General features: G+C 39.3%; 4 protein-coding genes across 4 annotated transcripts; all 4 read left to right on the forward strand.

The window, feature by feature from the left end:
- The first annotated feature begins 2,041 nt into the window (after nt 1-2,041).
- gdf10b (growth differentiation factor 10b) lies at nt 2,042-9,089 on the forward strand. Its single transcript, XM_008437924.3, has 3 exons — nt 2,042-2,537; nt 5,991-6,892; nt 7,180-9,089. Exons 1-3 carry the CDS (start codon nt 2,300-2,302, stop codon nt 7,369-7,371), a joined length of 1,332 nt encoding a protein of 443 aa, XP_008436146.1. The 5' UTR covers nt 2,042-2,299; the 3' UTR covers nt 7,372-9,089.
- A 1,747-nt stretch (nt 9,090-10,836) lies between these two features.
- On the forward strand, nt 10,837-14,926 carry gdf2 (growth differentiation factor 2). Its single transcript, XM_008437923.3, has 2 exons — nt 10,837-11,707; nt 12,668-14,926. The coding sequence occupies exons 1-2, from the start codon at nt 11,359-11,361 to the stop codon at nt 13,567-13,569; spliced, it is 1,251 nt and encodes a 416-aa protein (XP_008436145.2). The 5' UTR covers nt 10,837-11,358; the 3' UTR covers nt 13,570-14,926.
- A 2,204-nt stretch (nt 14,927-17,130) lies between these two features.
- On the forward strand, nt 17,131-20,161 carry irbpl (interphotoreceptor retinoid-binding protein like). The gene has a single exon (XM_081600799.1). It carries the CDS (start codon nt 17,264-17,266, stop codon nt 20,033-20,035), a length of 2,772 nt encoding a protein of 923 aa, XP_081456925.1. The 5' UTR covers nt 17,131-17,263; the 3' UTR covers nt 20,036-20,161.
- A 1,554-nt stretch (nt 20,162-21,715) lies between these two features.
- On the forward strand, nt 21,716-24,690 carry rbp3 (retinol binding protein 3). The gene is made up of 4 exons (XM_008437922.3): nt 21,716-23,006; nt 23,266-23,456; nt 23,651-23,793; nt 23,904-24,690. Exons 1-4 carry the CDS (start codon nt 21,786-21,788, stop codon nt 24,227-24,229), a joined length of 1,881 nt encoding a protein of 626 aa, XP_008436144.2. The 5' UTR covers nt 21,716-21,785; the 3' UTR covers nt 24,230-24,690.
- The last annotated feature ends 2,857 nt before the right edge of the window (nt 24,691-27,547 follow it).

A 27,547-nucleotide genomic window follows, 5' to 3' on the forward strand; every position in this document is an offset into this window, starting at 1 on the left:
ACACAGTGGTGTCAAAGAGCGCCTTGTGATCCCCCCACCTCCTCTGCCCCCGGCCCGCTCCGGAGCAGTAGGAGGTATTTTAATGGCCGTCTGACCTGTGGTGGCAGTAACATGCTGCCACGTCTGTCACAGGAAAACCGTTGTGCTGCATCAGAAACCGCAAGTCAACCCGTTGCTTTTCAGCTGCAAAATTTAAAGAAAGGCTAAAGATTTTCTTAACAATATTTATTAATATCCACAGTAACGATGTGTAAAAACTTAAAAACTTTAAACTTTAAACTCTTTTTGTAATTTACAGTAGCATGAGCTCACATGAAAAGAAATTGCTGCAGTTTTCTCAAAGCTAGCATTAGAGCTTCATGAGTTGGCAAGATAAAGTTGGGTTTTAATATTTGTTAGTAATTTTCAACTGCTTAAGGATGAGGCTATTGTCTTGCTACCATGTCCGCGCTAGCATGCTAGCTCACATCTTTTCTTGAACAGAATATTCTCTTACCTTTCCCATAGAGACAGTTGGCTAATGGCTGTACCATTTTGAAACCCTCAGATCATATTAGCCGTTGTATCTTCCCTCATTTACGCCCTAGATTGCCACAAAAATTTATACGTTTGCAAATCAAAAGTTCCTCCATCAACTTAAAAAGTAAAAGGTATATCCCACCCACTGAAAAAGTGTACTCAAAACATTTACACTGATTGTTTCAGCAAGCTAAATCTATACGAGAAGGAAAGTTCAGAAACAATAGAGCACTATTTGTCAGGAAACAAATAGTGCTCTATTTGTTTCCTGACAAATAGAGCACTTTAAACAAATTCCTCTTTTTGAGGAATACAGTAAGAGACACGTTGTCATGTTGCGTCCAATGTCTTTTCGCCTCCAGCTGAAGCTCTGCTCATAAACTGGACTGATTCTGAAGTCTGGAACCAGCAATGAAACTACATGCAAAGATCTCATGTTTTTACAACTCTTAGAAGTTACATAAACTGTGGCTAGCTCGTGGAAAGTGTAAAATTACATGGAGTCAATGTTGTCATGATGAAATCCAATACTCAGTTGTAAACTTTTAGGAAAAATTAAAATTGATGTAGTGTAAAATATCTGTGTGGAAACTGACAGGACAGAGACGTTTCTCCAGTTAGTTTTGGCTTGTTTGTTAACTTTCTCTCTTTTAAGGAGAAAAAAAAAGTCTAATTCATCTCAGTTAACCAATGAGAGACTTCAATCACAATAGAGAGAAAAGTTTCCCTTTAAAGCTATAAAAACTATTTGGCTTTCATGAATATGTAACCTGTAATTCTTTTATATATTAAGCTTCGGTAATGGAATTAAATGATGCAGCAGCAGAAAACCTGTTACTGTGTAAGCTATCGTTTCTCAGTAGCCATGAGTCCAGACCTTCTGCACAAAGTAAATAGCACAAGGTTTTACCAACCTAACACTTTCCTAAATATTGTATCACATTTCAAAAATAAGTGTCAAATAGTAATGAATATTAAGTGAAGATGAAAAATAATTATGGCCAACCAAAGTGGTCAATATGTGTTGCCATTACAAATCTGTGCAAATTTTTGTCGCTATTTTGCTAATGTTGAAAAAACACAATTTGGCAGTAGTGGTTCATCCATTACATAAGAACTGAAACTGGAGTTACACGTGAATAAGCCTTTTCACGCAGTATGAAAAATCATGGCAATTTATGTAAATGTTACATAAAATATATTCAGAAATCTGCCATGGCTAGCTAGCACTTATCTTCATTGTTGTTTTCGCCAGTAGTAACATCCGGTTGTTGATCACGTGACTTGTGTAATGCGGAAAAAAGTGTTTCCGTTGCTGTTTTGCTAAATACATTTCTTTCAATGTGGTGGAAAAACCACCTTCACTCTATCGAAAAATGTAGGGTTTTTCAAAATTGGCGTGTTTCCATTAAGCTAAATAATTGTCGTAATTTCAATTAGCACATTGCATGAAAAGCAGCTAATGACAGGAGCCCACTGGGAGCTCTAAACTTCGCATCCAGTCCCTAAGAGCAGCAGTTTACCTAATGGGCTGCCTGGTTCTTGTTGGCTGTTCGCTCAGACGTCACCGCCTGTCATCCAGCAGCATCGCTTCATGCACGCGCCTGGGCCGGGCCGGGCCGGGCCGGGACGGTTCCGGGGCCAGGCTCTCCTCCCACAGCAGAGACAGCCGCGGAGGGCTTCATTATCTGTAAAACCGGCTGGACGTCTGACTGAAAACACGCGGCTCCGTGTTTCACTCTACTTACTGTAACTGCATTCATCCCTCAGATCGTCACTTATGGCGACTTGGCTTTTTCACATCTGGAGTTTGTTGGTGATCCTCGCGCCCGGCGGGGCTCACCTCGCGCGCCAAGTTGCCGGCGCGCGGCCGGAGGTGGATGAGCGCGTCTCTGCTCGGGAGAGAGCGAGCCGGGACGCGGTGTCCGGCAACATGTTCAAGCTGTACGAGAGGTACAGCGAGGAGCCGCGGAGCCAGGCGGCGGGAAACACCGTGAGGAGCTTCAAAGCTGTCCCGAGTGAGTCACTGATTCACGCATTCATTTCTGTCGGTGAACTCCTGGTCCAACCTATTTCTGTTCATTTTGAGAATTGGATTATTTGGATTTTGCGAAACAACATTTGTGTCTTTAAAGCACTGAAGATGTCAATATGAACTGTTTACAGAGCTTTCTTAAGTATTCACTCCCTTTCAACCTGTCTCACCTTACAGACGAAAACTAACGTATTTTATGAGGTTTTAAAATATAGAAAAAACACAAAAATGACACAACACACCATTATGAATAGGAAAATGATTGTTCACATTTTATTTACTAATAAAAACCTAGTGTACATTAGTTGCCAACCTCCGTTATTCTGATGCTCCTAAATTGAATGCAGCAAACTGTTTCCAGAAGTTAGTAAATAGAGTCAGTGTGTGTGTTATTTCTCCATCCATTGGCTCTGTGATGGCTGTAGAGGCAGCGTTAGAGCAAAACCAGCATCATGAAGACCAAACACAGCAGACACATCAGGGAGAAATCTGAAGCAGATTAATGCAAATAATATTCCAAGCGCTGAACATCTCACAGACAGGCCTGCCGCAGGAACGCATTTTACTGGACTATAAAAACTGTCCCAGAAATTATTGTGAGAAAATGTAATATTGTCATTTTGAGACCATTTTCAACAAATATAATATGACAGCGGATCTGGAAAACATTTAAAATATCCAGATAAGTAAATAAATAAAACAATAGAAACAACAACAACTACGATGGATTATGAAGTCTTGGTAACTAAAAATGCATTTAAAAAAATATTTAGACTGGGAAAACAGGCAAAAGTGGCAGGTAGTGCAAACTAACTCCTTTCAATGTATTATCTGAAAAAATGGAAAATAGCGCAGTTAGTATTGAACTGACTGACCAGGCATCAATCAAAAAAAAAAAAAAAAAAGCAGACTAGATGCATATGGTAATTTTAGAGGAGCTGCAGAGATCTGGACAACTACGACTGGTGCTATAAGCAAACCTGGTCTCTATAGAAATCCCACATGGTTTGATATTTTTGGCCTAGATGTAAATCCTGACCTGACATCACCTGTGGCAGCACACTGTGGGGTCGTCGGATAGAGCTGAATACATGAAAATATTGTGGATGCTTCAAAACACTTGAGACTGGGCTGTAGGTTCACCTTTCAACAGGGCAGCGACCCTAAACATACAACCAGAGGTACAGCAAAAGGGTTTAGGCTAAATGTATGTGTTGCAACGACCTAGTCAAAGCCTAGATTTACATCCAAGTAAGAATCTGTGGCAAAATTTTAAAATTTCTGTTTACAGATACTGAAACTAAGTCTGACTTAGTTTCAGTCTCCTGATGTGCAAAGCAGGTAGAGGCGCAGTCCTGGAGGACTTGCAGCTGTATTTGCACCGATTTAGTTTAGTTTATCCAGCACCAATTCACAACACGTGTCATCTCAAAGCTCCAGAAAGTGTTGGTGTGAATAAAAATTCACACTATTCAGTTTTTTATTTGTAAAAACTATTTTAAAACCAAGCACTATTTTCCTTCCACTTCACAATTTTTGCTCTATACTTTGTGTTTGTGGTATAAAATTTCATCAAGAAGTTTAATGACAAAACGTGAATCTGACCATTTATCACCCCCAGGGAAAAATAGCTGCAAATCATTTATATACACACTAAAAAGATTCCAGAAATAAGTGAAATATATATTTTCAAGCATCTATTCTATACTATGCTTTAAATAGTATAGATTGAGAATGAAGTTCATCTGGGGTTTTAGTTTTTAAATTAAAAGGTGCGTTAAGCACAATTGCATTCACTTTGTAGTCGCTTTAAAAGGATAAAAGTATCAAACTAAAGGGTCAAGTTGGACTTTAAAGGTGCAATCAAAATGCTTTATGGAAAGTTAGTTGTTTTTGGGGGTTTTTCTTTGTTGTATTTTATGGCCGTGAACACTGAGTGTTGATGTACCGTCCATCTCACAGCAGTAGCCAGCCTCCCTTCGGGCTACATGTCTTCACCTCAGTGCTCCGACTGCGTCATGATTTACTGAACAGAGCGACTTAAAGAGTCAAATGCTGTTACCTCCTCAGTAGATGTAGCAGCCGAGGTGTTAGACAAGCGCCTATTATCACAGCCAGACACCGGCTGCACAGCAACAAAAAAAAAAAAGTAGAGCCTCAGGAATAACTTTTTCTCAAATAAGCACTTCCATATGCCTGCGAGAGACCTACTGGACTGGTCCAATGTTTGTCTTTCAGACTGTGGTGGAAGTGCGGGAGACGAGGCTGAACTTCAAGAGTATAGCTATCAGGGATGAGGTTTTTGGTCATGCATAAGGCAAGCACTTAACCGTGCAGCGCTTAATATTTTCCATGCTGCTCTGCTCAGATGTGTTGAGAAACATGTTGTGGTGAGTGGGGTTTTTTCTCTGGTTACTGTTTCTCATTTACCGCAAACCTGTCAGAAGAGATGACAAAGGACGAGATAAAACAGATAACAGGTTCCAGGAAATGCTCATTTTAGGTTTCGCATCTGTTTAAGAGAATATCCGTTTGAGGTGAAAAGATATTTTTGATTGTGTTTCTTTGTCTCAAATGAAAAAAGCAGCTAAGAAAGAGCAGCATCAGCTGTCGTGAGCTTTGGGTCTGTGTTAGATTCTCACCGTGTGATAAGCTTTAAGTAAAAATACAGCTATTACAATTACAGCAATAACATAAAAACAAAAAATATATATATTTATCAGATTTTTAAACAGTAACAATTATTCCTGCTGCTGCTTAAATAATCAAATGTAGCCTGTATCACTCAATTAAGTTTATTTGTATAGCACATTTCAGCAACAAGGTAGTTCAAAGTGCTTTACGTCACAAAAACATAAAAACACAAAATACATTCAACAATTGTGAATACCACTTACAGACATTGAATCTTGTCAAGTGCCATCATTAAAATCATCAGCACACAGGAAATATGTTGGTCAATGTTGTATTTATTATGGTTGAAAAGCAGCTATAATCAAGTGTGTTCTTAGTCTTGATTTCAGAGGAGTGGAGGATGCTCCTTCAGTTTATGCACTGTGACTCTGAGTTTTTTTGGGGGGGTGGAATTTCTCCAGAGTCCCAAATATCTTTTTCTAAGGGAAAAGTCGATTAGTCTTTTTAGCTAGCTGGGTGGCAGTGCTAAGTAACAGGTGGGAGAATAGCAGTGCTTTAATGAATCGATCCCTTGCTCTTACTCTAATTCGATACAGCTGTCAGTCTGGGACTTTTTCTAGCAGGTCGTTAAGAAGTATTTAAACCATATGAATGGTGCTATAGAAAAATGTAGTAATTTTGAAAGCATTACCTTTTATACTTTGACACCAGTAATCAATCCAACACTAGCTGTCACATGTGATTTTCAAGTTGATGAGAATTTTCTTGCCACCCTGCTGATTTGCCTTTTCATTTCTTTCAGGAGTTTTGCCCAGCAAAGAGTTGTTCCAGTTCAATCTGTCCTCAATTCAAAACTCAGAGATCATCCTTTCTGCCTCTTTCCACTTCCTTAACAAGCGGCCCCGTCACCATCAGAGGCCATGGCATTTGAGAAAGCCTCGCCACCTAGCCATCGGAGTCCGTCATTTGCCCTCCTCGCAGCTCCTCTTCTATGGATCTTCTTCAAATTCGGGTTTTGCAATACCTCTTGGAAACATTAGTCTTATGTCTCTAAAGAAAGGCTCTTGGCAAACCAGAGATGTGACCACAGTGGTGAGACAGGCCAGGGATGTCAATGAGCTTGTGATCACTGTGGAGGTTGATGTGGGATTTGAGGCAGCAAGGATTCAACAGAGAGGTCCGCTCAGCCATGAGCAGCTGTCTGCGGCCAACCTGCCGTACATCCTGGTATATGCTGACGATCAAGCTATAGATGAGCCAAACAGTGTTGCCTTGTCACTTCAGAGGTATGGGCCTTTTCCTGTCGGGGACGACGCATCTGCCTCCACTTCGGCTTCAAGGATCCGGAGAGAGCTACAGCTCCAGATTGAAACCAATGACATTCCAGAGGTTCATTTCAGCACCTTGAAAAACCATGAACTCTGGCAAAACACGTACTTCCCAGCTAAAGCAAAAGCTGAAGTCAAAAATGGGAGAAAGCATGGCCAGGTGGGCAGTGAGGCCATGAGCAAGCCTCAGGTTTTAAATTTTGATGAACGGACAATGAAAAAGGCGAGAAGGAGACAGTGGAGCGAGCCCAGGGTTTGCTCCAGACGCTACCTCAGAGTGGACTTCGCTGATATTGGCTGGAGTGAATGGGTGTTGGCACCAAAGTCTTTTGATGCCTACTACTGTGCCGGGACATGTGGATTCCCCATACCTAAAGTAAGTCATGGGAACTTTAAGATAAAGTCTCTCTAGAGGTTTATTTTAGCAATTATCTGTTGGGTGGTAGGGTGGCAATGATTATATCTACAGGAAGCATTTAAGACTTAAGAATTTCTTGTGATGCCAGTTGAGTCTAAGAGTTGACCTGTTACTGAACTGAGGAAGAAGATAGATCCTTGATTTGCCCCCGGCTGTGATCGTGTATTTTAGATGCTTATTTTGGGAATTCTGTGTTGTTCAGTTAAGTGCTAATTGCTCCTTTTTTCTACACTTGATTCCTTTAGTTGGCACATCCCTCTAATCATGCCACCATCCAGAGTATCGTCCGAGCCGTAGGGATCGTCCCAGGGATCCCGGAACCATGTTGCGTTCCAGACAAGATGAATTCCCTAAGTGTCCTCTTCCTGGACCCGGATAGAAACATGGTTCTGAAGGTCTACCCTGGAATGTCCGTGGATACGTGCGGCTGTCGATAGGACCACCCAATCCTCCAAGAAGTGTGATGATTGAAAAACAGAGAGAAAGTCTGTACTGTTGACGCTGAATGTGCAGGAAACCACGTCAGAGGGAAGAACTGAGAAATGGCCTTTTTTTATCATAATTGTTCTTGTTTGTTTTCTGACCTGACTGAACGTTGCCTTAAAGCATGCTGCTCTATTAACAGTTTTTAAAGCTAATGTTTATCACTTATTCTGTTTTCATTTATTTCTATACATTCCTTAAAGAAAGGCTGAGGCAGTTCCCTAAAAAAAACATGTTCAAATCTTTTTTGTTGGCTTCCTGGATGTTGATGAGGGTTCTTTTTTTGGGCAAAATATATAAAGTGATTTTGTCTTAGCTCAAACTTTAGGCCTTAACTCAAGTGGACCTGGTTTTTGTAGGGTCACCTCAGACTCTTCAGGAACGACCCTGTGCAGGAAACTCCGCTGTTAGCCATTTGTGTGTGGTTGAAGACGAGCCGGGTTTCAGCAGCTTTCCTCTCTTGGCTTCATCTTTCATTTTAAGAACTCAACTTTTAGTCAAGCTGACAAGCTGCAACCTTACGGAGAGCATCAGAAACTGAAGCTGCAGAATGCTCAACTTGTGTCAAGTTAACCATCTGTTGTCATTTCTGTGGTGTGGTGCTGTTTTATCATGAATAATGCATCATAATCTCTTTAAAACCAGCTCCAATAGCATTGTTTCTGTGTTTTTCATATAAAGGATGGTCTTCCATTGACTGTTCAAGCATGTTAATGTTTGTGCAGTTGTAGCGTCTGAGTCCTAGGGTGAAAAACGGTGTGATGCTGCCCTCTGCTGTGCAAGCCGATGAACTGAGGAATGAAAAACTTGGTGCGGTTGTTCCGGATTTCCTTTCAAATGTAGCCCATAAACAAACTTGTACAGGTACTGATGTGTAAAATAATAATGGATTTTAAACAATAACTAAAATGTCCAATGTGTGTATTCACAAGTATGTGACTATAAAATGTAATTAAATTGTATTACAGTAACATGTATACTCGAACAGATTATATGGTAAGTTTATGGAAGAAAAGGTTGACTTGTATATACAGTCAATGGTAACTGTTGACGTTATATAAAATTGATGACTGTAAAGCTAATAATTCTAATATCTTTTTTTTTTAAATACACTATTATGAATTAAGTGAGGATTGTGATTGTGTTTTTCATTTGAACAAATCTGTTTGAAACTACAGTGTGAATCTGGAAACAAAGCGTATTCAGTTTATTCCTATCTATATTTTTTAGGGATTTTTGAAAATATTAATATTTTTGTTAATTTAGATCCGTTAAAACTATATTTTAAAAAAACAAATCATAAACCCAAACCACACAATGTCCCCAGCTTGAAACCCATTCATTGAGAGAAAGCATGGAGCTCCAGTCACACTACTGTTTGTTTTTATATAATAGACACAAAAAAACACACAGCTTGTGCAGGTTGGAAAATTAATTGGGTTTTGTGAAACATCAATTCATGCAATGTTTTCAATGTGCATATTGCTTTTGCTGTGTTTCCACTCTGAATAGTTCATTAGTATTGGAATCAAAGGTGTGAAATTCAGTGTTTTGCTGTATCGCTTCTTTTCCCAATACATAACTGTCTTCTTTTACCATTATTGTCAATATTTAATATATTGAAGGATCTTCTCTAGTATCCCAGAATTAAACTGAAATGTCTATGAACACTCTAGTTGGTCAAGTAATTATTAACTAAGTAATCAAAACTAAGTCAAACTCACATTTAGCTTTAAGGACCCTGCATGCTGAGTTGAGTGAATATAATCTTGTGTGGTTCTTTTGCATCCAAATGCAAAAACAAGAACAATAATCTAAAGACAAAATATTTTTAATGAAATGTAACAGCCTGAATTCTAAATGGAAATTATCTGTAAATCATTTTAGATTAAAAACATAAAACAAGGTTCTGTTTTAAAATTCAAAAAAACATCTGAATATCTGTAGGATAATTTACTTAAACATATTCACTGCAATAACAATCTCCTTCTAATACATAATTATTGGAGACAATCAAATCTTGTTGCAGTGAAACCGCAGTCAAGTTGGTCCCCCGCCTTCTTCAAATCAGACAAAATTGGTGTCACACGTCTGCTGGTTTTGTGCAGCAACATTTTTTGTTTGTGCTGCTTTGGCTTTGAAGATATTAATGAAAGATTAAAAGTAATTTTGATTTAGTGAAAGTAAGGTTGGGGACTAGCTGACCTTTTGACCTTTAAACTTTCATTAATATCTTCAAAGCCAAAGCAGCACAAACAAAAATGCCTGCTGCACAAACGTAGTCGAGTTGATTGACACCCATTTTGTCTGATTTGAAGAAGGTAGGGGGCCAACTTCACTGAGGTGTTGACATACGACACCACCCACATTTCTCATATTGTTTTTTTTTTTCACTTTAATTTCCCTCCATGCCTGCAGTAATTGCTGTACTTGTGCCAGTGCATTTTGTTGTCTCCTTTCACGAATGAATAACTCCATAGAGGGAAAATTACAAAAATCTTGAAAAGGCCCCATTGGGAGCATTTTTAAAAAGCTCAGCGTGAACCAAGTACTAAGTGACGAGAGTAAAAGACTTTAACTCTCAGAGGGGAGGGCATCCTTCACAAAAACCTCCATCTATTGATAAACCCATCCGATGTGCTGATAGTGCAACAGTCCATAACTGCTGATAACATTGAGGTTGTTGTTTTCAAAGCGAGGTAAAGTTAGTTTTGCCTGTCAAACAAATGTAGGCCAAAAGGTTTTGTCATAGTCTCATCTGATCAGAATAAATAAATCATTTAAATAATTCAATCTGAATAGTACATGTAGGTATATTGGGATCAAAGGTGTAGAATCAACAGTGTACTCTTGCGCCATAAAGTTTTGCCCATTTTCTCATGTTTCTGCTCTGATGAATTATAATGAGCCTTTTGGTTTCTTCTCTGAAATGAGTTCTCAGATCTGGGCGGCCATCTTTTACGAGGTTTTTATCTGTAGCATACATTTCTTCTACTATCAGATGTTAAAACGAATGTGTTCTACAGCAGCGTTTTCATTAAATACGCGTGCAAAAACTGTCAATATAACGCTAACGTAAAAAATATATATATATTTTGCAGTTACGCTGAGTAAATAAGAAATGCAATTAAGTTAATTCATGCAATAAGTCATTAAAAAACAACTTGATCCTCCAATTACTTCCTGTCGTCTGGTTGTTAATCATGTGTCTCGTGTGACGTGGAAAAAAGTGTTTCCATAGCAGTTTTGCTAAATTAACCAATTACGATATGGGCCTCCACACACCAAAAAAACCCACCTGATCATAAAACCAGCACATTTTACTGAAAAGCAAAATTGGTGCGTTTCCATTATTATATTCAGTGTCAGTCTAGCTGGAAAGCCGTGTTGATTAGTTAGTTTGTGCTTCTGTCGTACTATTTTCATTTTTAGACTCTGGTCTCAAGGCTCAAGATACCAGTTTATAACCTAAACTGTTTTAATCTTCTCATCTTAATCCCTGATCCGTCTGCTGTGTTTCAACACACTTTTCAGAAGAAGAAGTTGGAACTTGTTACGAGGTGCCATGTTCCTCCAGCTATTTCTCTCTGGTTGATGTGAATATGAAGCTGGGAAAAAGGCACTTTGTGGAAATGTCCGCTTGTCAAAAACCTCACATTTTCCAGTGCTTCCCTCATTATCACTGTGGAGTGTTTACAGTGTCTTCATTAGCAGACAGCCTCCAGAAGATAACGGAGCTTTAAAAAGGCATCAATGATGGTGATAAGCAGGCCGAGCTACTTTTTTTCGGTTGACGCCAGTCCCTCTGTTTACTCTTGGAGCATGGGAGAGGATAACAGGACCGTCATTCTTGTGCTGGGGAACGCCGTTTTCAAACTTTCCAACCGCAAACTCTCACTTCAGAAGCTAAAGTTGTCGCCTGCTAAAACTCTTTTATCAAAATGAAGATATCCGGGACCTTCCTGCTCCAGACGTGCGTGACTCTGGTGGTCTCCATCGCCTCCTGCACCTGCAAGCCTCTCAGTAACAACTCCCAAAGCGAAGATCTGGAGAGGCTCCACTTGGAGCTTTCGGAGGATGTGTTGGAGGAAGAAGACAAGGAGGCACAAATGGAGGACTTTTTGGAAAGCATGAAGGAAGGTTTCCTGAGGCAACTCAACCTTTCAGACGTGCCACAGGAGGATCGCAAGATCTCACCTTCTCAGTTCATGGTGGAGCTGTACAACAAGTACTCCTCAAACAGGTCGGCGGTCCCTCAGTTTGATGTCATACGAAGCTTCGCCGTCCAAGGTACCGACAGTGATGACGTGTTCTGCATCTCTGATGCAAACAAGACCAGAAAAATGGAGATGTGGCTAATTGTCCCCATTGTTGTTGGTTGTTTTTTTTGTTGCTAGACGCAGTTAGGAGAATATTATTTGCTCTGAGAAAATACTGGCATGGAAGGAGTTTGTTAAATTAATGAAAGTAAATTGCAAAGTAAGGTTAAAAAAGGATAAGTGGAGGTGAAAGGGCAACGGAAGCTGCAAACTGAGAAGCTGTTATACTGGAGTGTGGGACTGAGCTGGGAGTGTTTTTTTCTTTTGTTTTTATTTCAAGTTCAAGAAATGTTTTAGAACCAAATCTCAATTGATATAAACTTTGATTTAAAAAAAAAAAGTCAGATACAGAGAGTACAAAATAAATACAAATTGAATGAATATTTATTTATTTACTTGTTTATAATACAAATAAATAAGTATTTCTGAAATACTTATTGAAAAATGGTTATTTAGAAATGTAAAAAATTAAAGAAGTATATGGCTGTCTTAGGAATTCTGTAAACAAGCAAAAATATATATTTAAATATTTACTTGAGTTTATTTGATTTCATACTTTGGCACCCATTTCCTTCTTAATTTACTCATTTAGTAATTAAAATAAAAATAAAAATTCAACATAAAATTATTGAGAAAAAAATGTCAACAAAAAATTGACATATTTATTGACTTGCTTGTTTATTTTCATGCTTAACCTACAAATGAATAAATATTTTCAGATGGTCTTGCTTATTAATTTTTTTATCTATTTAAAAAGGGATTCGTTTGTTCATTTTATTATATGCGTTTCTTTATAAAAATCTAAATAAGTAAATAAATGTGTTTGGTAAATAAAATAAATGCACAATGTGATTTAGTATTTTTTTTCTACAGACTAAATAAATAAACAAACTTTTTATTTATTTATTTATTTATTTTGTATCTTTAATAGATGTCATGACAATCGGCCCAAAGTCAAGGTTCCGGCTGCAGTTCAACGTCAGCATCCCGAGCCACGAACAGATCATCACCGCTGAGCTGCAGCTCTTCTTCTTCCCAGACACCTGGTCAAATGGAACGTCGCAGAGTTTCAAAGCCGCAGTCAACGTCTACGAAGCTGACGGCGACAACTCCACCTCGTCTTCACGTCCGCTGGACAGCGAAGACGTGTCGGCCTCGCAGAGCACGTGGGCCACGTTTGATGTGACGGCAGCCATTCGAAGCGGGACTGGGTCGGGCCGTGGCGCCACAGCACTCGACGTAGCGGTGGACAGGGAGGCCTGCGACAGAGCAGAGGAGGGAGCGGGCTGTCTGAACATGAGCGCGACTGTCGGAGACGATTCCGCAGCTGCTTTAATAATCTTCTCAGATGACTTTAACAGCAGGAGGAGGGAGAGACAGAAAGAGCTCAGAGAGATGGCCCTCCATGAGGAAGACCCTTTCCTTCACACGGGGGCCGACTGGGACAGAGGCCATCGAGCGCCGCGCGAGACCCCCCGCGTTCGGCGCCCGCGGCGAACAAAACGGAAGGCGGACGGGGAGTACTGCCGCAGAACCTCGCTCAGGGTCAGCTTCAAAGACATCGGCTGGAACAGCTGGATCGTGGCGCCCCCGGAGTACGACGCCTTCGAGTGCAGAGGGGTGTGTTCCTACCCGCTGACGGACGAGTCCACCCCGTCGAGGCACGCCATCATCCAGACGCTGCTGAACCTCAGGGACCCCAAGAAGGCCAACATGGCTTGCTGCGTGCCCATAAAACTGGACCCCATAACGGTCATGTACAAGGAGAACGGGCGCATCACTATCAGATACCTTTATGAGGAAATGAAGGTGGCGGAGTGCGGTTGCAGGTAGTGGGAAAAGAGTCGGGATAAAGCAGGTGGAAGAGGTGATTTCTGTTGTGTTTTAAACACAGTTTATGCCAGAAAGGTTAAAGGTTAAGCAGCTGTTGACTTGTGCTTACATTAAGAGGAATGTTAAGGTATTCTCTATCAACACAATAGCATGTAAAGTAGCATTGAAATAGCTGACATGCAGCTTTATCAGCCTCTGAAGCTGCATTTTCTTTTGAATATTTTTTGATCTTCTCTACAAAAAAATCCACAAATACTGAACCACAAACAGATGGGTTTCCACTGTAATGTCTTCAACACTCCTTTAATTAAGGGATTGCACTTTCAGCATTGGATTTCATTTGCCATTACCTTTTTGTTAAATTCAAATAAAGAATTATTATTGGTAAGTAATTATTTTATAGCATTTGAAATGACACCAAGTTGCAGGAAACCAAAAGACAGACACTTTTTGCATTAAGTATCTCAGACTTGTCAATTGTGTATAACAATATTGTCCTCATCCCTGTTGACTAAAAAGCCTCCCCAGAGGATGATTATGCCATGTTTCACTGAGCAGATGATATTTTTTCATTATTCTGTGTAACGTTTTTGCCCCACACATGAACCATAGATTTAGGTAGAACATTGTATATCTACATTGAACAGTGGTCACATTGTTCATAATTAATTTAATCTGGAACCTAACCTTTAAATTTTGAACCTAAACTTCCTCCCTGTTCAGGATCCTGTTTGTTCTCTAACAAACCACTGAGGCCAGAAACAGAAATGGATTTACACTGAAATTAAATCTCATACAGGTGGACTCAGTTTACTAAATAGGTAGTTTATGGTGGTCTATAACATAAAAATCTCAAAATACATTAAAGTTTGTGGCTTTGATGTGTCAAAATGTGAAAAGTTTCCAAAGGTATGAATATGTTCTCATTTGTAGGGTTTAATCTGAGGTTGTATTTAATATCTGACAAGAATCCTGTTTTTTTTTGTTGTTTTTTTTACCAACTTCCAGTAAAAGCTTATAGTAGCAATAATAAAGTGAAAGGGTAAATACTGAATAACTGATTTTTAGGCATCATAATGGCTCAATTTGTACATTAACTGGTAAATAGAAATGTGTTTAATAGTAATATAAACTTTATCAGTAGCCTGTAAATAACTGCTTTCATGTATTTGAATAAGTTATGCTATACATAGATGATGGATGCTTGTCTCTAATCGATTATACCAATACAATTATACAGTTTTGCTTCAAAATTCCCCTAAATTTGTAATGAGTCTTCAATCTCATTTCCTGCTTCTCATGTCACGACTTTTACAAAAAAAGGTAATGTAAACAACATTAAAATAAAATTACACCACCCCATGTTTGACTATGATTCGTTTCCTGGAGGTACTTTGGATGTTCTTCTATGACCTGTAGGATTTTCCACTGTTTTCTTGGAGTCATTTCCAAAGGGTGGCCCTTCACCAATGTTTCTGTTTCAGTTTTTATTGCACATACTGTTAGATTTGTAAACAGTTGAAGTCAGTGACACCGGCTTATCAGAAGTGGGAAGGGGACATGATTGCGCAAACACTTGGACATCCTGTATTTGGGGCCCATAATGAATCTTGTTTAAGAATAGCATCAGAACCCAGACCAACACCATTTAAATGTAGGCAAAGCACCAAGAGAAAGGACACATTCCATGAAATCAAAATTAAAAATCATAGAGGCCCTCTACACAGGAATTAGATTTTCATACTGTAAGATGCAAACCAAGCTATTTTACTCATCTAAACAGGGCCATCAGTCTAAGTTCTGAATCAAAAGCTTTGAGGGAAAGAGTCATCACCAGGTGCAAACTGGCCAATCAGAAGGAAGCTTCACAAAATATGTGGTTTAAGTCACTCCCCATAAACGGAGGCATGGAGTCCAGGTAACATTTTATTCCTACCTCATTCTTAGCACCAGAGAGAAAACCCAAAAGTGCCAATAGCTGCATCTCCCTTGTTCATATAATTACCATATAAAAACTAAATTTGCATAATGGAAAAATGGCAATTTCGAAAAAAAACTCTTGTTATTCAATAAAATTGTTTTGGTGCTGAGGTGGTTTTTTGAGCCATATCAAAATTGGTTTATTCTGCAAATTTGCTATAGAAACACTTTTTTTCCGCATCACATACGTCACATGACCAACAACTGGATGTTGCCACTGGCGCAAACCAAGAAGAAAAAGACACCAGGAAGTAGTTGGAGGATGATATTGTGACATGTTTTTTAATGACTTAACATGTGAACAAACTTATTCAAGTGTGATTTCATTTGCATTTGTGATCTAATGAAAACACCACATTTGCAAAATTGTGTTTTTTCGACAGTAGAAGAATATTGACAAAGTCTAGCACACATTGGTAATGGAAACACCAATACATAAGCTGTTCAGTATAAGCTGTTCTCATACTGAAGGTTTTAAGCATCCTATTGTTATTCTATAAAAATACATGTCCACAGTTATGAGACACTCAGTTGTAATTAAATCTGGTTTTAAAGAAATAAAGAATTATTGATTAAACATGGATCATTTCAAATTTGTTTGAATATCAGAATTTGAAAAAAATAGTTATGTATAATTGACGAATATTGACAAGAAATTCAGATTAGACTCTTAACATCTCAAGATCAATGTAAAAAAAAAACCCACACATATATGGTTCCAAGAAAGCTAATGAATGAGTAAGGAGGTCATTTTGCATTTTGGCTAGTTTTAAATGTCCTTGAAGGATATTTTGAAGTGACCAGAGCAGTTAGATATGTTTTTGGGTTCACCGCTTAGCTAATTTTCTTGTCTCTTTTATGAAAATAAAGAGGCAGACAACTGTTTTAGTTCATGCAAGTCTACTTAAATAATTCTAATCTCAGACAACCGATTCAACACAGGAGAGCCAAAAATAAATAAATACATTTCTGAGCTGTAGTGACCTCTTTAGATAATCCATGCATAGATTAAAACTGCTTTAAAGGAAAATAAATAAATGTGGCGTGCAGATTGGAACATCCCTTTTTTGTTTTTATTCTTGAACACTTATTTCTTGATGTAGGACGTCTTGCATTATCTCTATTGTTAAGCCCCTTGAGTCTGATAACGTATATATCCTCTTACTTGTTCAGATGACGAGCCCAACTCAAAGTCCACACAAAAGAATATTTGACAGAATTTTGTGTCTTGATTAGCATTCAAGGTGTTGGCACAGACAGGCTTGTGTTATGTAAGGCGTGACAGAGCATTAAAAGTTAAGGCGATTAAAGTAACTGAGCACCATGTGATGTTGGAAAACAAGATCCACATAGATGCATTTCGTCTGAGCTGAAAATGTTCCTGGATCAAGGTCTTGTACTAATATCAGCTGCCATGCCAGGTTGGCTGGTGTTTTTCCCCCCCATTCAAATAAAATTTTGTGGCATTTTTTAGAGATTGTGTAATTATGTCAGCCATAGAATGACCCAGACAAAATTTCCATTCTGTCATCTCTTGCGTGCTGACTGAATCACAAAAGATAATGCGATCAAGGATTTATTTGAGACTAAAGCCTCTTACACTGTATGTTTTGTGGGAAAAAAACATTTAAAAAATACTTTATCTCTGGACACAGACTAACAGAGCTCACTTGACAGGACGCTTGAGATCTTTTATCCTCGTGAGACTTCAGTCATGACAAACCAACGGACATCACCCCTGCTGTGGATACTACTTCTATCAGCTCTACCGGTTACCTCATCCTTCCAGCCAGCTCTCGTATTAGAAATTGCCAAGATTCTTATGGAGAACTACTGTCTTCCAGAGAAGCTTTTTGGGATGCAGGAAGCCATCCAACAAGTTATCAACAGTGGAGAAATCCTGCAGATTTCAGACAAGAAGACCCTCTCAAGTTTGCTCACTGCTGGAGTTCAAGGAGCCCTGAGTGATCCACGACTGACGGTGTCATATGAGGCTAATCCTGTTCCTGTTGTGCCGCCAGTACTGCAGTCGCTCTCAAAAGATCAACTGAGGCGGCTGGTGAGAAACTCTTTTAAGGTGGATATGTTGGAAAACAACACTGGCTATTTACGCATAGATCAGATCATTGATCAAGAGACGGTAGCAAAGGCTGGCCCTCAACTGTGGGACAACATCTGGAACAAGGTGGCTCAGACATCCTCGCTAATCTTCGATCTGAGGTACAACACAGGTGGAGAACTTTCTGGGGTTCCAGTGATAATCTCATATTTTTCAGATCAAGAGCCTCCCATTCATATTGACACAATATATGACAGGCCCTCAAATACAACCAAGGAGTTGTGGACCATGTCATCAATACCAGGGAAACGATACGGTAAGAAGAAGGACGTAATTATTTTGACAAGCAGGCGCACAATGGGGCCTGCTGAGGCTGTGGCATACACGCTAAAGAAACTTAAGCGAGCCATTATAGTGGGAGAACGATCAGCTGGTGGGTCAGTAAAAGTCCAAAAGATCAGAATTGCTCAGTCAGACTTCTACATAACAGTTCCTGTGGCAAGATCCATTAATCCAATCACAGGCCAGAGCTGGGAAGTGAGTGGTGTTTCGCCAACAATCAATGTAATGGCAAAGGAAGCTGTCTCAAAGGCCAAATCCCTTCTGGCTCTGAGGTATGCCATTCCAAAGGTTGTGCAAATTATCTCGAACATAATGAGAGATACATATGCTTTCAGTGACAGAGTTTCAACACTTATGCAACATTTACAATCAACAGACTTATTATCTGTAGCATCAGAGAAGGACTTAGCTGTAAGACTCAACCAGAACCTTCAGACTGCGTCTGAAGATCCTCGATTAATTATCAGATACATGCAAGATGATGATGCTGGTATAGAACAGGACCATGAGCTTTATACAATACCAGATAATACGGAATTATTAAAGGCATACGTTAACAGAGTATTTAAAGTGGAAGTTCTTCCAGGTAATACTGGGTATCTTCGTTTTGATGAGTTAGCAGAGACTTCTGCTGTACCTGAACTGGAAAAGCTCATGGCTCAAAAGATATGGGAACCCCTCAAGGACACTGATAATTTGATCATTGATCTACGATACAACACACGTGGATCCTCTAATTCTTTGACACTAATACTGTCTTATCTGTGCGACTGCTCCCAGAAACAGAACTTCTTCACAATAAATGACCGAATTAAGAACACAACAACAGAACACAAATCTCTTTTGAAGACTTCAGGACCAGTTTACAACTCCAAACATGGAATTTATGTGCTAGCAAGTTACCACACTGCAAGCACTGGGGAAGAGCTTGCTTACCTGATACAGTCCTTGAGCTGTGGCACAGTCATTGGGGAAATTACATCTGGCAACCTCATGCACTCAAAGACATTTGAGATAGAAGGGACAGACATTGCCATAACCGTCCCTTTTATAAACTTTATAGACAACAATGGGGAATACTGGCTGGGAGGTGGTGTTGTCCCTGATGCCATTGTACTGGCAGAGGAAGCTTTGGACCGTGTTTATGAAGTTATGGAGTTTCACAAGGGACTCAGGACACTAATTGCAGGACTTGGGGAACTGTTGGAGCAACACTATGCAATTGAAGAAGTAGCAATAAACGTCAGCCTGGTGCTGTTAACTAAATGGAGGGAGGGGCTGTATCGACCAGTGGTCGACTTTGAATCTTTGGCGTCTCAACTGACAACGGATCTCCAGGAGAGCTCAGGCGATCACCGCATTCACGTCTTCCACTGCGATGTTGAACCTGAGTCACCTCATGACATCCCGAAGATGCCCTCACCAGAAGAGTTTGGATACATAGCTGAATCTTTGTTTAAAACTGAGGTTTTGCCAGGTAACACTGGTTATCTGCGCTTTGACATGATGTTGGACATAGAAGTGGTAAAAGGAGTTGGACCACAGCTCCTAAATTCAGTGTGGAAGAAGATGGTGAACACCGAAGCCCTCATAATTGATATGAGATACAACACCGGTGGTTACTCCACAGCGGTTCCCCTCTTCTGCACGTATTTCTTTGATGCTGAACCACCAAAGCATCTCTACACCATTTATGACCGTGCAACCAACACCTTTACTAAAGTCATGACATTTTCTCACATTAGGGGTCAAAGATATGGATCTTCAAAGGACCTTTTCATCCTGACAAGTCATATGACGGGCTCATCAGCTGAATTATTTGCTCGCGCCATGAGTGACCTTAATCGAGCTACGGTTATTGGAGAGCCAACAATCGGAGGGTCTTTGTCCAGTGGGACCTATCAGATTGGGGACAGTGTACTGTATGCCTCCATTCCCAACCAGATTATTTTAAGTCCCACAACTGGGAAAGTGTGGAGCTTTCTGGGAGTGGAGCCACATGTTTCCACCCAGGTCACTAAAGCTCTTTCAGTAGCACAGACAATTATAGCAGCGAGGCTCAAAAAGAAAGAGCAAGAACAATGAAAAAGGTATCCACTTTTAGAAGACGTTTATTACACACACAGAAGTTTTCATTTTGAAAGCATTTCACGTAGATTATTGCTAAAATAATTGACAAAGGATGATGCTTAACAATACTACTATATTACTGTGTCCTCATATCAAGAATTATTGTGAATCATCAGATAATGTTTTCAAAGCATTTGTTTATGGCAGCATCATAAATGTCAAATATTGGAAACTGCTTGTTCTTTGATCTGATCTTGTCATGTTGAACCCTTTGTAAGTCTATTGTTTATATAGCTTTATTGTAATATTCAGTTATGAAGCATAAGTAACACAGATCAATAGCACTGTAAATTGACAATTACGTCCTATCATATGAGATTACATAATTGAAAAGGTGTATGTAAAGTAAATAAAAACATAAAAAGGAAAGAAGACCGTGAATTCCAGCAATATAAAGCACATAAGAAGAGGTAGTTGGCTTAAAACCATAGGAAAATAATAATTTTGGTACTTTTCATGAGGTTTATGGCATCTGTGTTTTGAGTCCTTCTGAAAAGATTTTTATGATTGAGATTGTGGTTAAATTAGAAGGATTTTCATCTTTGTATGTGAAATTTGCCCATCCACATTAAAAGTCTGGTTATGTGAGTTATTGGTTTATTTTTCAGTTCATATATGCTTATTACATTTTCCTTGGCAATCATCACTTTGTGTCAACTTTTGGTCAAACTGAAATGTTCCACATTATCCCAAAGTAAATGAATAAAAGAAGTGTGGTTTCATCATCAGGTACAGAAAAAAAAACATGTATTACATATGTACATATAAATAAATTAGTTTGATTTTATTTGACATGTAAAACCGCTGATAATTTATCCCGACTTTTCACTAATTAATATTAGTGATAATTTAGTTAGAGTGACATGTTCCTCTGGTTTTTGGGAGGCTTTCCCTTTTACTTTTGCTCATTTATTTACTTTTTGTTATGTGAATTCCCCTAGTTATCAGTGCCTGTGGTTGGGCCTCCAGTATTTCACTGGCTAAATGTAATTTCCTGAGTTAACTTGGTTAAGTTAATGTTTTTACTTCTGTTCAGAGAAAGTTATTTTGTGCTCAAATGTCCAGAAGAGGGAGCTCTTATCAAGCAAACCTGTGGTTTCTGTTCACCTCAACTCTACTATGTTACTGCAAATAAATGTGTAAAATGAATCAAACAGTAATTGTTATGTCTCTGAAGTAATTGTTTTAGTTATTTAAAAGTAAGGAATAGATTAGCTGCCTGTTTCTTACAGGTATTGTTCTTGCAATACCTGAAGTTTAGTTGTTGTTTTTTTTCTTCTGATTTCAAATTAAACATGCAATAAAACTCATTCAACGCATTAATAGGTGAAAATTACAGACGATTTCAAATTGCATTTTGGCAATCGAACGACTTATTAAGGAACAATGAATGTTTGTGAACCCTTACAACCCTTCTAGATGTTTCTGTTATAAAACAGTGATTACCTGGCACAGAAAGCCTTAAATAACTGTCCAGACTACATTGTGCAAAGACCAAGATCCCTGCCAACACCTTGTTACTACACATACATAGCACATAGCTTGTTTGTTATTCTCTTCCGCAAACACTCAGGATAATGCGATTAAAAGTTTATTGCGGAGTAAATCCTCTTATAAAGATGTTATCAGAAACCTTACAGCCAAATCGGTGCCACTTGTCAAAGGACCGAACTTGAGACGGAGGTTCAGCTTCAAACTTTCCTATATGCTCACTTTTTCTCAGACAAAAAAAATGGTAAAGACTCTTTTTCTGGTGGCATCTTTGCTGCTTTTGGGGAATGTTTCTTTTCTGCATGCCTCGTTTCAAGCCAGCATTATTGAAGACTTGGCAAAAATTGTCATGAACAACTACTGCTCACCAGAGAAGCTGGTGGGGATGAAGGAAGACATTGCAGCAGCCACAAGCAACACTGAAGTACTCGACATCCCAGACGGCGGATTACTGGCCGACGTCCTAAGCAATGGAGTCCAAACCACCGTGAGTGATCCACGGCTGACGGTCTCCTATGAGCCAAACTATATTCCTGCGGTTCACCCGGAGATGCCACCGCTGCCCCCTGACCAGCTTGTTACTATTCTCCAGTCATCCATCAAGCTAGACATCCTGGAAGGTAACATTGGCTACCTGAGAATTGATCACATCATTGGGGAGGAGGTTGCTGAGAAGGTTGGTGCTTTACTTGTAGACCTTGTCTGGAATAAAATCTTGCCCACCTCAGCTCTGATCTTTGACCTACGCTACACCGGTAGCGGGGACATCTCTGGCATCCCTTACATTATCTCTTACTTCACCGAAGCCGAGCCTGTGATTCACATTGACAGCATATATGACCGACCCTCGAATACCACCACTAAGCTGATGTCTATGTCCACGCTGTTGGGGGAGAGATACAGTGTAACCAAGCCTCTGATTGTACTCACTAGCAAAAACACAAAGGGCATCTCTGAAGATGTTGCCTATTGCTTCCAGAACCTGAAGAGAGCCACCATTGTTGGTGAGAAGACCGCTGGGGGCTCAGTGAAAGTCGATAAACTGAAAGTGGGCGACACCGACTTCTACGTTACGCTGCCTACTGCAAAGTCCATCAACCCTATTACAGGCTCAACCTGGGAGCTGACAGGTGTGACCCCAGATGTGGAAGTCGGTGCTGAAGATGCCCTTGCTACTGCAATCAGGATTATCAACCTCCGAGTTCAAGTTCCAGGCATCATTGAGGCATCAGCCAGCTTGATTGCCAACAATTACGCCTTTGAGAGTGTTGGAGCAGATGTTGCAGAGAAGCTGAGAGAGCTTCTGGCAAATGGAGAATTCAGCAGTGTTGTTTCTAAAGAAAGTCTGGAGACAAAGCTGTCAGCTGACCTCAAGACCCTTTCTGGTGACAAGAGTCTGCAGACCGCCACCAACACCCCAGCCCTACCACCAATGGTAAATCGATTTTTTTCTTTCATTGTTTGACTGACATGTTGTCAAAGGTTCTTTAAAGGTAGACAGCATAAGTTTAAAAACTTTTGGGTAATCTCCAACTGAAGATGGCTTAAAGAGAACTTTCTTTAAATATGAAGTACATTAAGTTGTACAAATGCTTTCAGATGCTTCAATCTGGAAGCATCAGAAAGTAAGTTCAAAAATATTTTAATGTGATATGTCTTTGTGATGCAAATGTCTGTTTGTGTTTGTTTTGCAGGAATTTTCTCCAGAGATGTACATTGAGCTGATCAAAATCTCCTTCCACACTGATGTGTTCGAAAACAACATTGGCTATCTCCGATTTGACATGTTCGGAGACTTTGAAGAAGTCAAGCCGATTGCCCAGATTATTGTGGAGCACATCTGGAACAAAGTTGTAAACACAAATGCTCTGATCATTGACCTCAGGTGGGTTTTCTTTCCTGCCTTTCTTTTAGCTCATGTGTAAATTGTAGCTAATGATGTGTATTGCCATCTCAACAAAGACAACTGAACTTAGCTTATTCTCTGAGTTTCTGTGGGACCCTGCCTTTCTCGAATGCGTAAAAAAGTAAAGGTTCGGAAACAAAAATGTTCTTTTTTTGTTTTTCTTTGATTTGCAGGAACAACCTTGGTGGACCGACAACAGCCATAGCGGGTTTCTGCTCTTACTTCTTCGATGGGGACAAGGAGATTCTTCTGGATAAACTCTACGACAGATCATCTGGAACCACAACTGAGCTGCGAACTCTGGACGAACTTACTGGTAATAAAAAGACAATTAGCATTATTGTGAAAAAAAAAAAAAAAAGAACTTTGCTACAGTGAAGGAAGTCAACTAAGAGTTATCCAACTTGATTTCAACCATTCTTTCAGGTGCAAGGTATGGCTACAAGAAAAGCCTAATCATTTTGACCAGCAAGGCTACGGCGGGCGCCGCGGAGGAGTTCGTTTACATCATGAAAAAGCTAGGCCGCGCCATGATTATTGGCGAGACCACTACCGGGGGTTCCCACCCACCAAAGGTCTTCCCTGTTGGTGAGAGCAACATCTTCCTCAGCATCCCCACGGTCCACTCCGAGACTTCAGCTGGGCCAGCCTGGGAGGGAGTGGGTATCACACCCCACATCCCCGCCGCGGCTGAAGCTGCCCTTGAGGTGGCCAAGGGCATCTTAAACAAGCACCTGGGAGGCCAGCAGTAAACTTCGTGCCGTGGAGATCTCTGTTTCCCCTTGGCAATGAATTCTGGGCTTGTTTGTGAGAACAATGTAGGTCAGAGTATGCTGTTCCTAGTTCTCAAAATACTTAAACCTTGTTGTTTTTTGCAATGTAGAGGTTCGGTTGTACGTAGGGTAATGACGGCTATTTCCGCAAAATGAATGGAAGTGGAAAAACTATTGTAATTCTTGTGCAAATGTGAGTTTTACTGCATGTGTGAGTGAGAAAGTGGATGTAATATACCTTCAACATTTGCTTTTCCTTTGTTATGCTGTGCGCTTGGTATGTCAGGTTTGAAAAATAATCACTTTAAATATCTAACGTCTCCACATGTGAAGTCGTAACTGTGGATGTAAAATGATGTTTGTCGTAAATTTCACGTCATTTGGACCTACGTGGGTTGTATCAATTCCAGGGGTGAGACCCAATAAAAATGGCTCATAAGTGTGTGCCTCATTTTAATTTAATGTAAAGAGTAAACAAAAAGTTCCTTTCAAAAAAAACATGTTCGAAATGCAACTTAAGAGTTAATTCAGTCCAAAACATTTCCTAGACTCTTGCACCTTTTGGCACTAAACACAAAGGCAATGCAAGTTTATTTGTACTAATGCACAAAAATAATTGGAGGTCCTTTAGAGTAAAAATGTTAAATTTGTCTTAAAATTAAAGTTATATAGGTTTAAGCAAAGTTACGCTTGGGTTCAAGAGTAAACAATAAATTTGTCAAGTAGGGGACAAAGTGTTGACGACTGTGGTGGCGATGATGTTGGGTATGAAGTCGACTTCATGAGATTGTCTGTGTGAAGAGTTAAACAGGAGCAGATTAAAGGTCCATTACAAGCAAATATTTCTCAGAAGAAAAAGAAAAGAAAATTAACTGTGGACAGAAAATAAATCAGGTAATAACAAATTAGAATTTTTCCCAATACACCAGTTCCCAGCTACAGTCCAAAACATGCATGCTAGGTTTACTGGAGATGATAATTAAAAATAATAAACTTTATTTATGCATCACCTTCCAGCAGTGTCTTGAACAAAGTGTTTTACAAAATAAATAATTGCAGGGTGCAATAAAACGGAATGAGCACTAGTTAAAAATGAAACTATGATAAAAGAAGGTAAAAAGAAATGAAAAAATAAAAATAATTATATATATATAAAATTACAGACTGATTGATGGCGACTTATAAAACATTACAGTAATCAAGTCAAGAGCTAACAACATGGCAGACTTTCTCCAGATCACTACAATGAGTGCCTGTGCTTTAGAAAGCAGGGAGAGCTGAAAGAAGCTTGTTTTAGCAACAGAATCAAACTGTTTATGGAGTTTTAAGCTACAATCAAGGTTGAGTGTTAGATTTTTTTTTACCAGCTTGTTGGAGAGCGAGTACAAAAAACCTAATCTGAGAGAAATTCTATGTGAAATACTGGAAGCGTCAATCAAAATCCATTCAGTTTTGTTCTTATTTAAGTGGAGAAAAGATTTGAGAAAGCCATTAATGTTGCCTATGGAGTTTAGCCTCTTCCACACATTTGCACAGTATTGAAGAGTCACAAGAAGAAAAGCCATAAGGATACATGTAAAAGGAGCTCTGATCAGATGGAACCAAAGCTCAAAGTTCTGGTCTGATCTACATGCTAAACACAAACTGTGGAAGAAAACTAGTTTTAGACATCAGTGTGAGCACACCGTCCGAGGCATGAAACACGGCAGAGGCAGAATCAGGCTATGGTGATGCTTTTCACAACAAGGTCAAGAATGCTTGAAGATGGTTAGAGGTTAACAGAGGGCAATCCTAGAAAAAAAACTGTTAGCTGCAGAACAGATTGGGACAGAGCAGTTCTGGGCGCACTGAAGCTAATCTGCTAATAGTTGAACCAATTTTTATTCAGCATTTCAGCGCTTTGCTAGCTGTGAAAATATTTAGTGTACTTAGCATTCTTAGCTTCCTTAGCATTATGCTAACTTTGAAAACGTTTAGCTCACTTAGCTTCCTTAGCGTTATGCTAACTCTGAAAACGTTTAGCGCACTTAGCTTCCTTAGCGTTATGCTAACTCTGAAAACGTTTAGCGCACTTAGCTTCCACTGAATACATTTTTTCCTGATGAATTCTAATTTACTTGGTGTTTTGTAAACATTCAATTGAATAAAGTTTGACATCTGTGTTGAGGTTTTGGTTATTGACTGTTAAGAATTCTTCAAGTACTTAGACATTTATATTCACGCTTTCTTCAAGTTTCGTTTCCTCTTCTCATGTTGTCCCTTACTTATTATTATTTTTATTTTTTTGCAATCACTGAATTTCAAACAAGAAACCTACAGAAACAAAATAAAACATGGCCAAGGGAAAAGATCCTTTTAATTGAAGTTAGCTCTTTAGCACTTTAACATTAGCTTCCTCTAAATACCATGTTGTGTAATACAATAGTCTAGTGGTTTGGGGTTGGGAGCAGTGGCAGAGCTAGACTTTTAAAGTTGGGGGGCCAGGACTACACATGTGTGTGTGTGTACACACACACACACACACACACACACACACACACACACACACACATATTATATATATATATATATATATATATATATATATATATATATATATATATATATAATTTTAAAAAATAACCAAACTGAATATTTGGTTATTTTTAAAGCCCCTCTGTCATTTGACATGTTATAATTAACACCTTTGACTGGCGCACATGGAGATATGATAGACTTTTACGCAAAGAGTTCATTGCAGGAAACTAAAATCAATCAAATTAAAGATCCTTTCTGAATATCATCTCATGGACAATGAACTAAATGCGTCTTTCTGACCGGAAGCGTGTTGAAGAGTTATGGACACCTTGGTTAGGAAGCTCTGTTTGGACAGGTATTGACAGGTAAAAATAGTCCGGGTCGGACCAGAATTATTTGCCTGATGGTGGTTCGGGCTTCTAATTAGTTTACATTTAATCAGTTTGGAGCACACAGAGAAAACCTAAAAAGAATGTGATCTACTTATTGTAGTTTAAGTAGAGGAATAACAGCTGACTGTTGAGAGAGGAAAGAAATTAAAGTGCAGATTCGTTAGGCAGAAACAAGCGCAGAGCGCTGGGCAATAAATGCTCCACCGTTAAACTCCAATTAATCACACATGAGATGACAAACGCCAAATATACAATATATAGTTACACTGCTTACGTTAATGGTGTTTTAAAAACAAAACCAGTAAAAACTTAACTGAGTTAATATGTCAGATTCCCTCCTCAGCCTCGTCTTGATAAGAACAGAGAGCAATCCCCTGGTTTCTGATCA

The sequence above is a fragment of the Poecilia reticulata genome, chromosome 19 (genome assembly GCF_904066995.2).
Source record: "Poecilia reticulata chromosome 19, P_reticulata-male-v2, whole genome shotgun sequence".
Classification (NCBI taxonomy): domain Eukaryota; kingdom Metazoa; phylum Chordata; class Actinopteri; order Cyprinodontiformes; family Poeciliidae; genus Poecilia; species Poecilia reticulata.

Bases quoted from the DNA above. Each gene is read 5' to 3' on its own strand.
- gdf10b (XM_008437924.3), top strand. From the start codon at position 2,300: ATGGCGACTTGGCTTTTTCACATCTGGAGTTTGTTGGTGATCCTCGCG. The intron at 2,538-5,990 runs GTGAGTCACTGA...CATTTCTTTCAG, and splicing joins GAGCTTCAAAGCTGTCCCGA to GAGTTTTGCCCAGCAAAGAG. The intron at 6,893-7,179 runs GTAAGTCATGGG...TGATTCCTTTAG, and splicing joins GTGGATTCCCCATACCTAAA to TTGGCACATCCCTCTAATCA.
- gdf2 (XM_008437923.3), top strand. From the start codon at position 11,359: ATGAAGATATCCGGGACCTTCCTGCTCCAGACGTGCGTGACTCTGGTG. The intron at 11,708-12,667 runs GTACCGACAGTG...TATCTTTAATAG, and splicing joins ACGAAGCTTCGCCGTCCAAG to ATGTCATGACAATCGGCCCA.
- irbpl (XM_081600799.1), top strand. From the start codon at position 17,264: ATGACAAACCAACGGACATCACCCCTGCTGTGGATACTACTTCTATCA.
- rbp3 (XM_008437922.3), top strand. From the start codon at position 21,786: ATGCTCACTTTTTCTCAGACAAAAAAAATGGTAAAGACTCTTTTTCTG. The intron at 23,007-23,265 runs GTAAATCGATTT...TTTGTTTTGCAG, and splicing joins CCCCAGCCCTACCACCAATG to GAATTTTCTCCAGAGATGTA. The intron at 23,457-23,650 runs GTGGGTTTTCTT...TTTGATTTGCAG, and splicing joins GCTCTGATCATTGACCTCAG to GAACAACCTTGGTGGACCGA.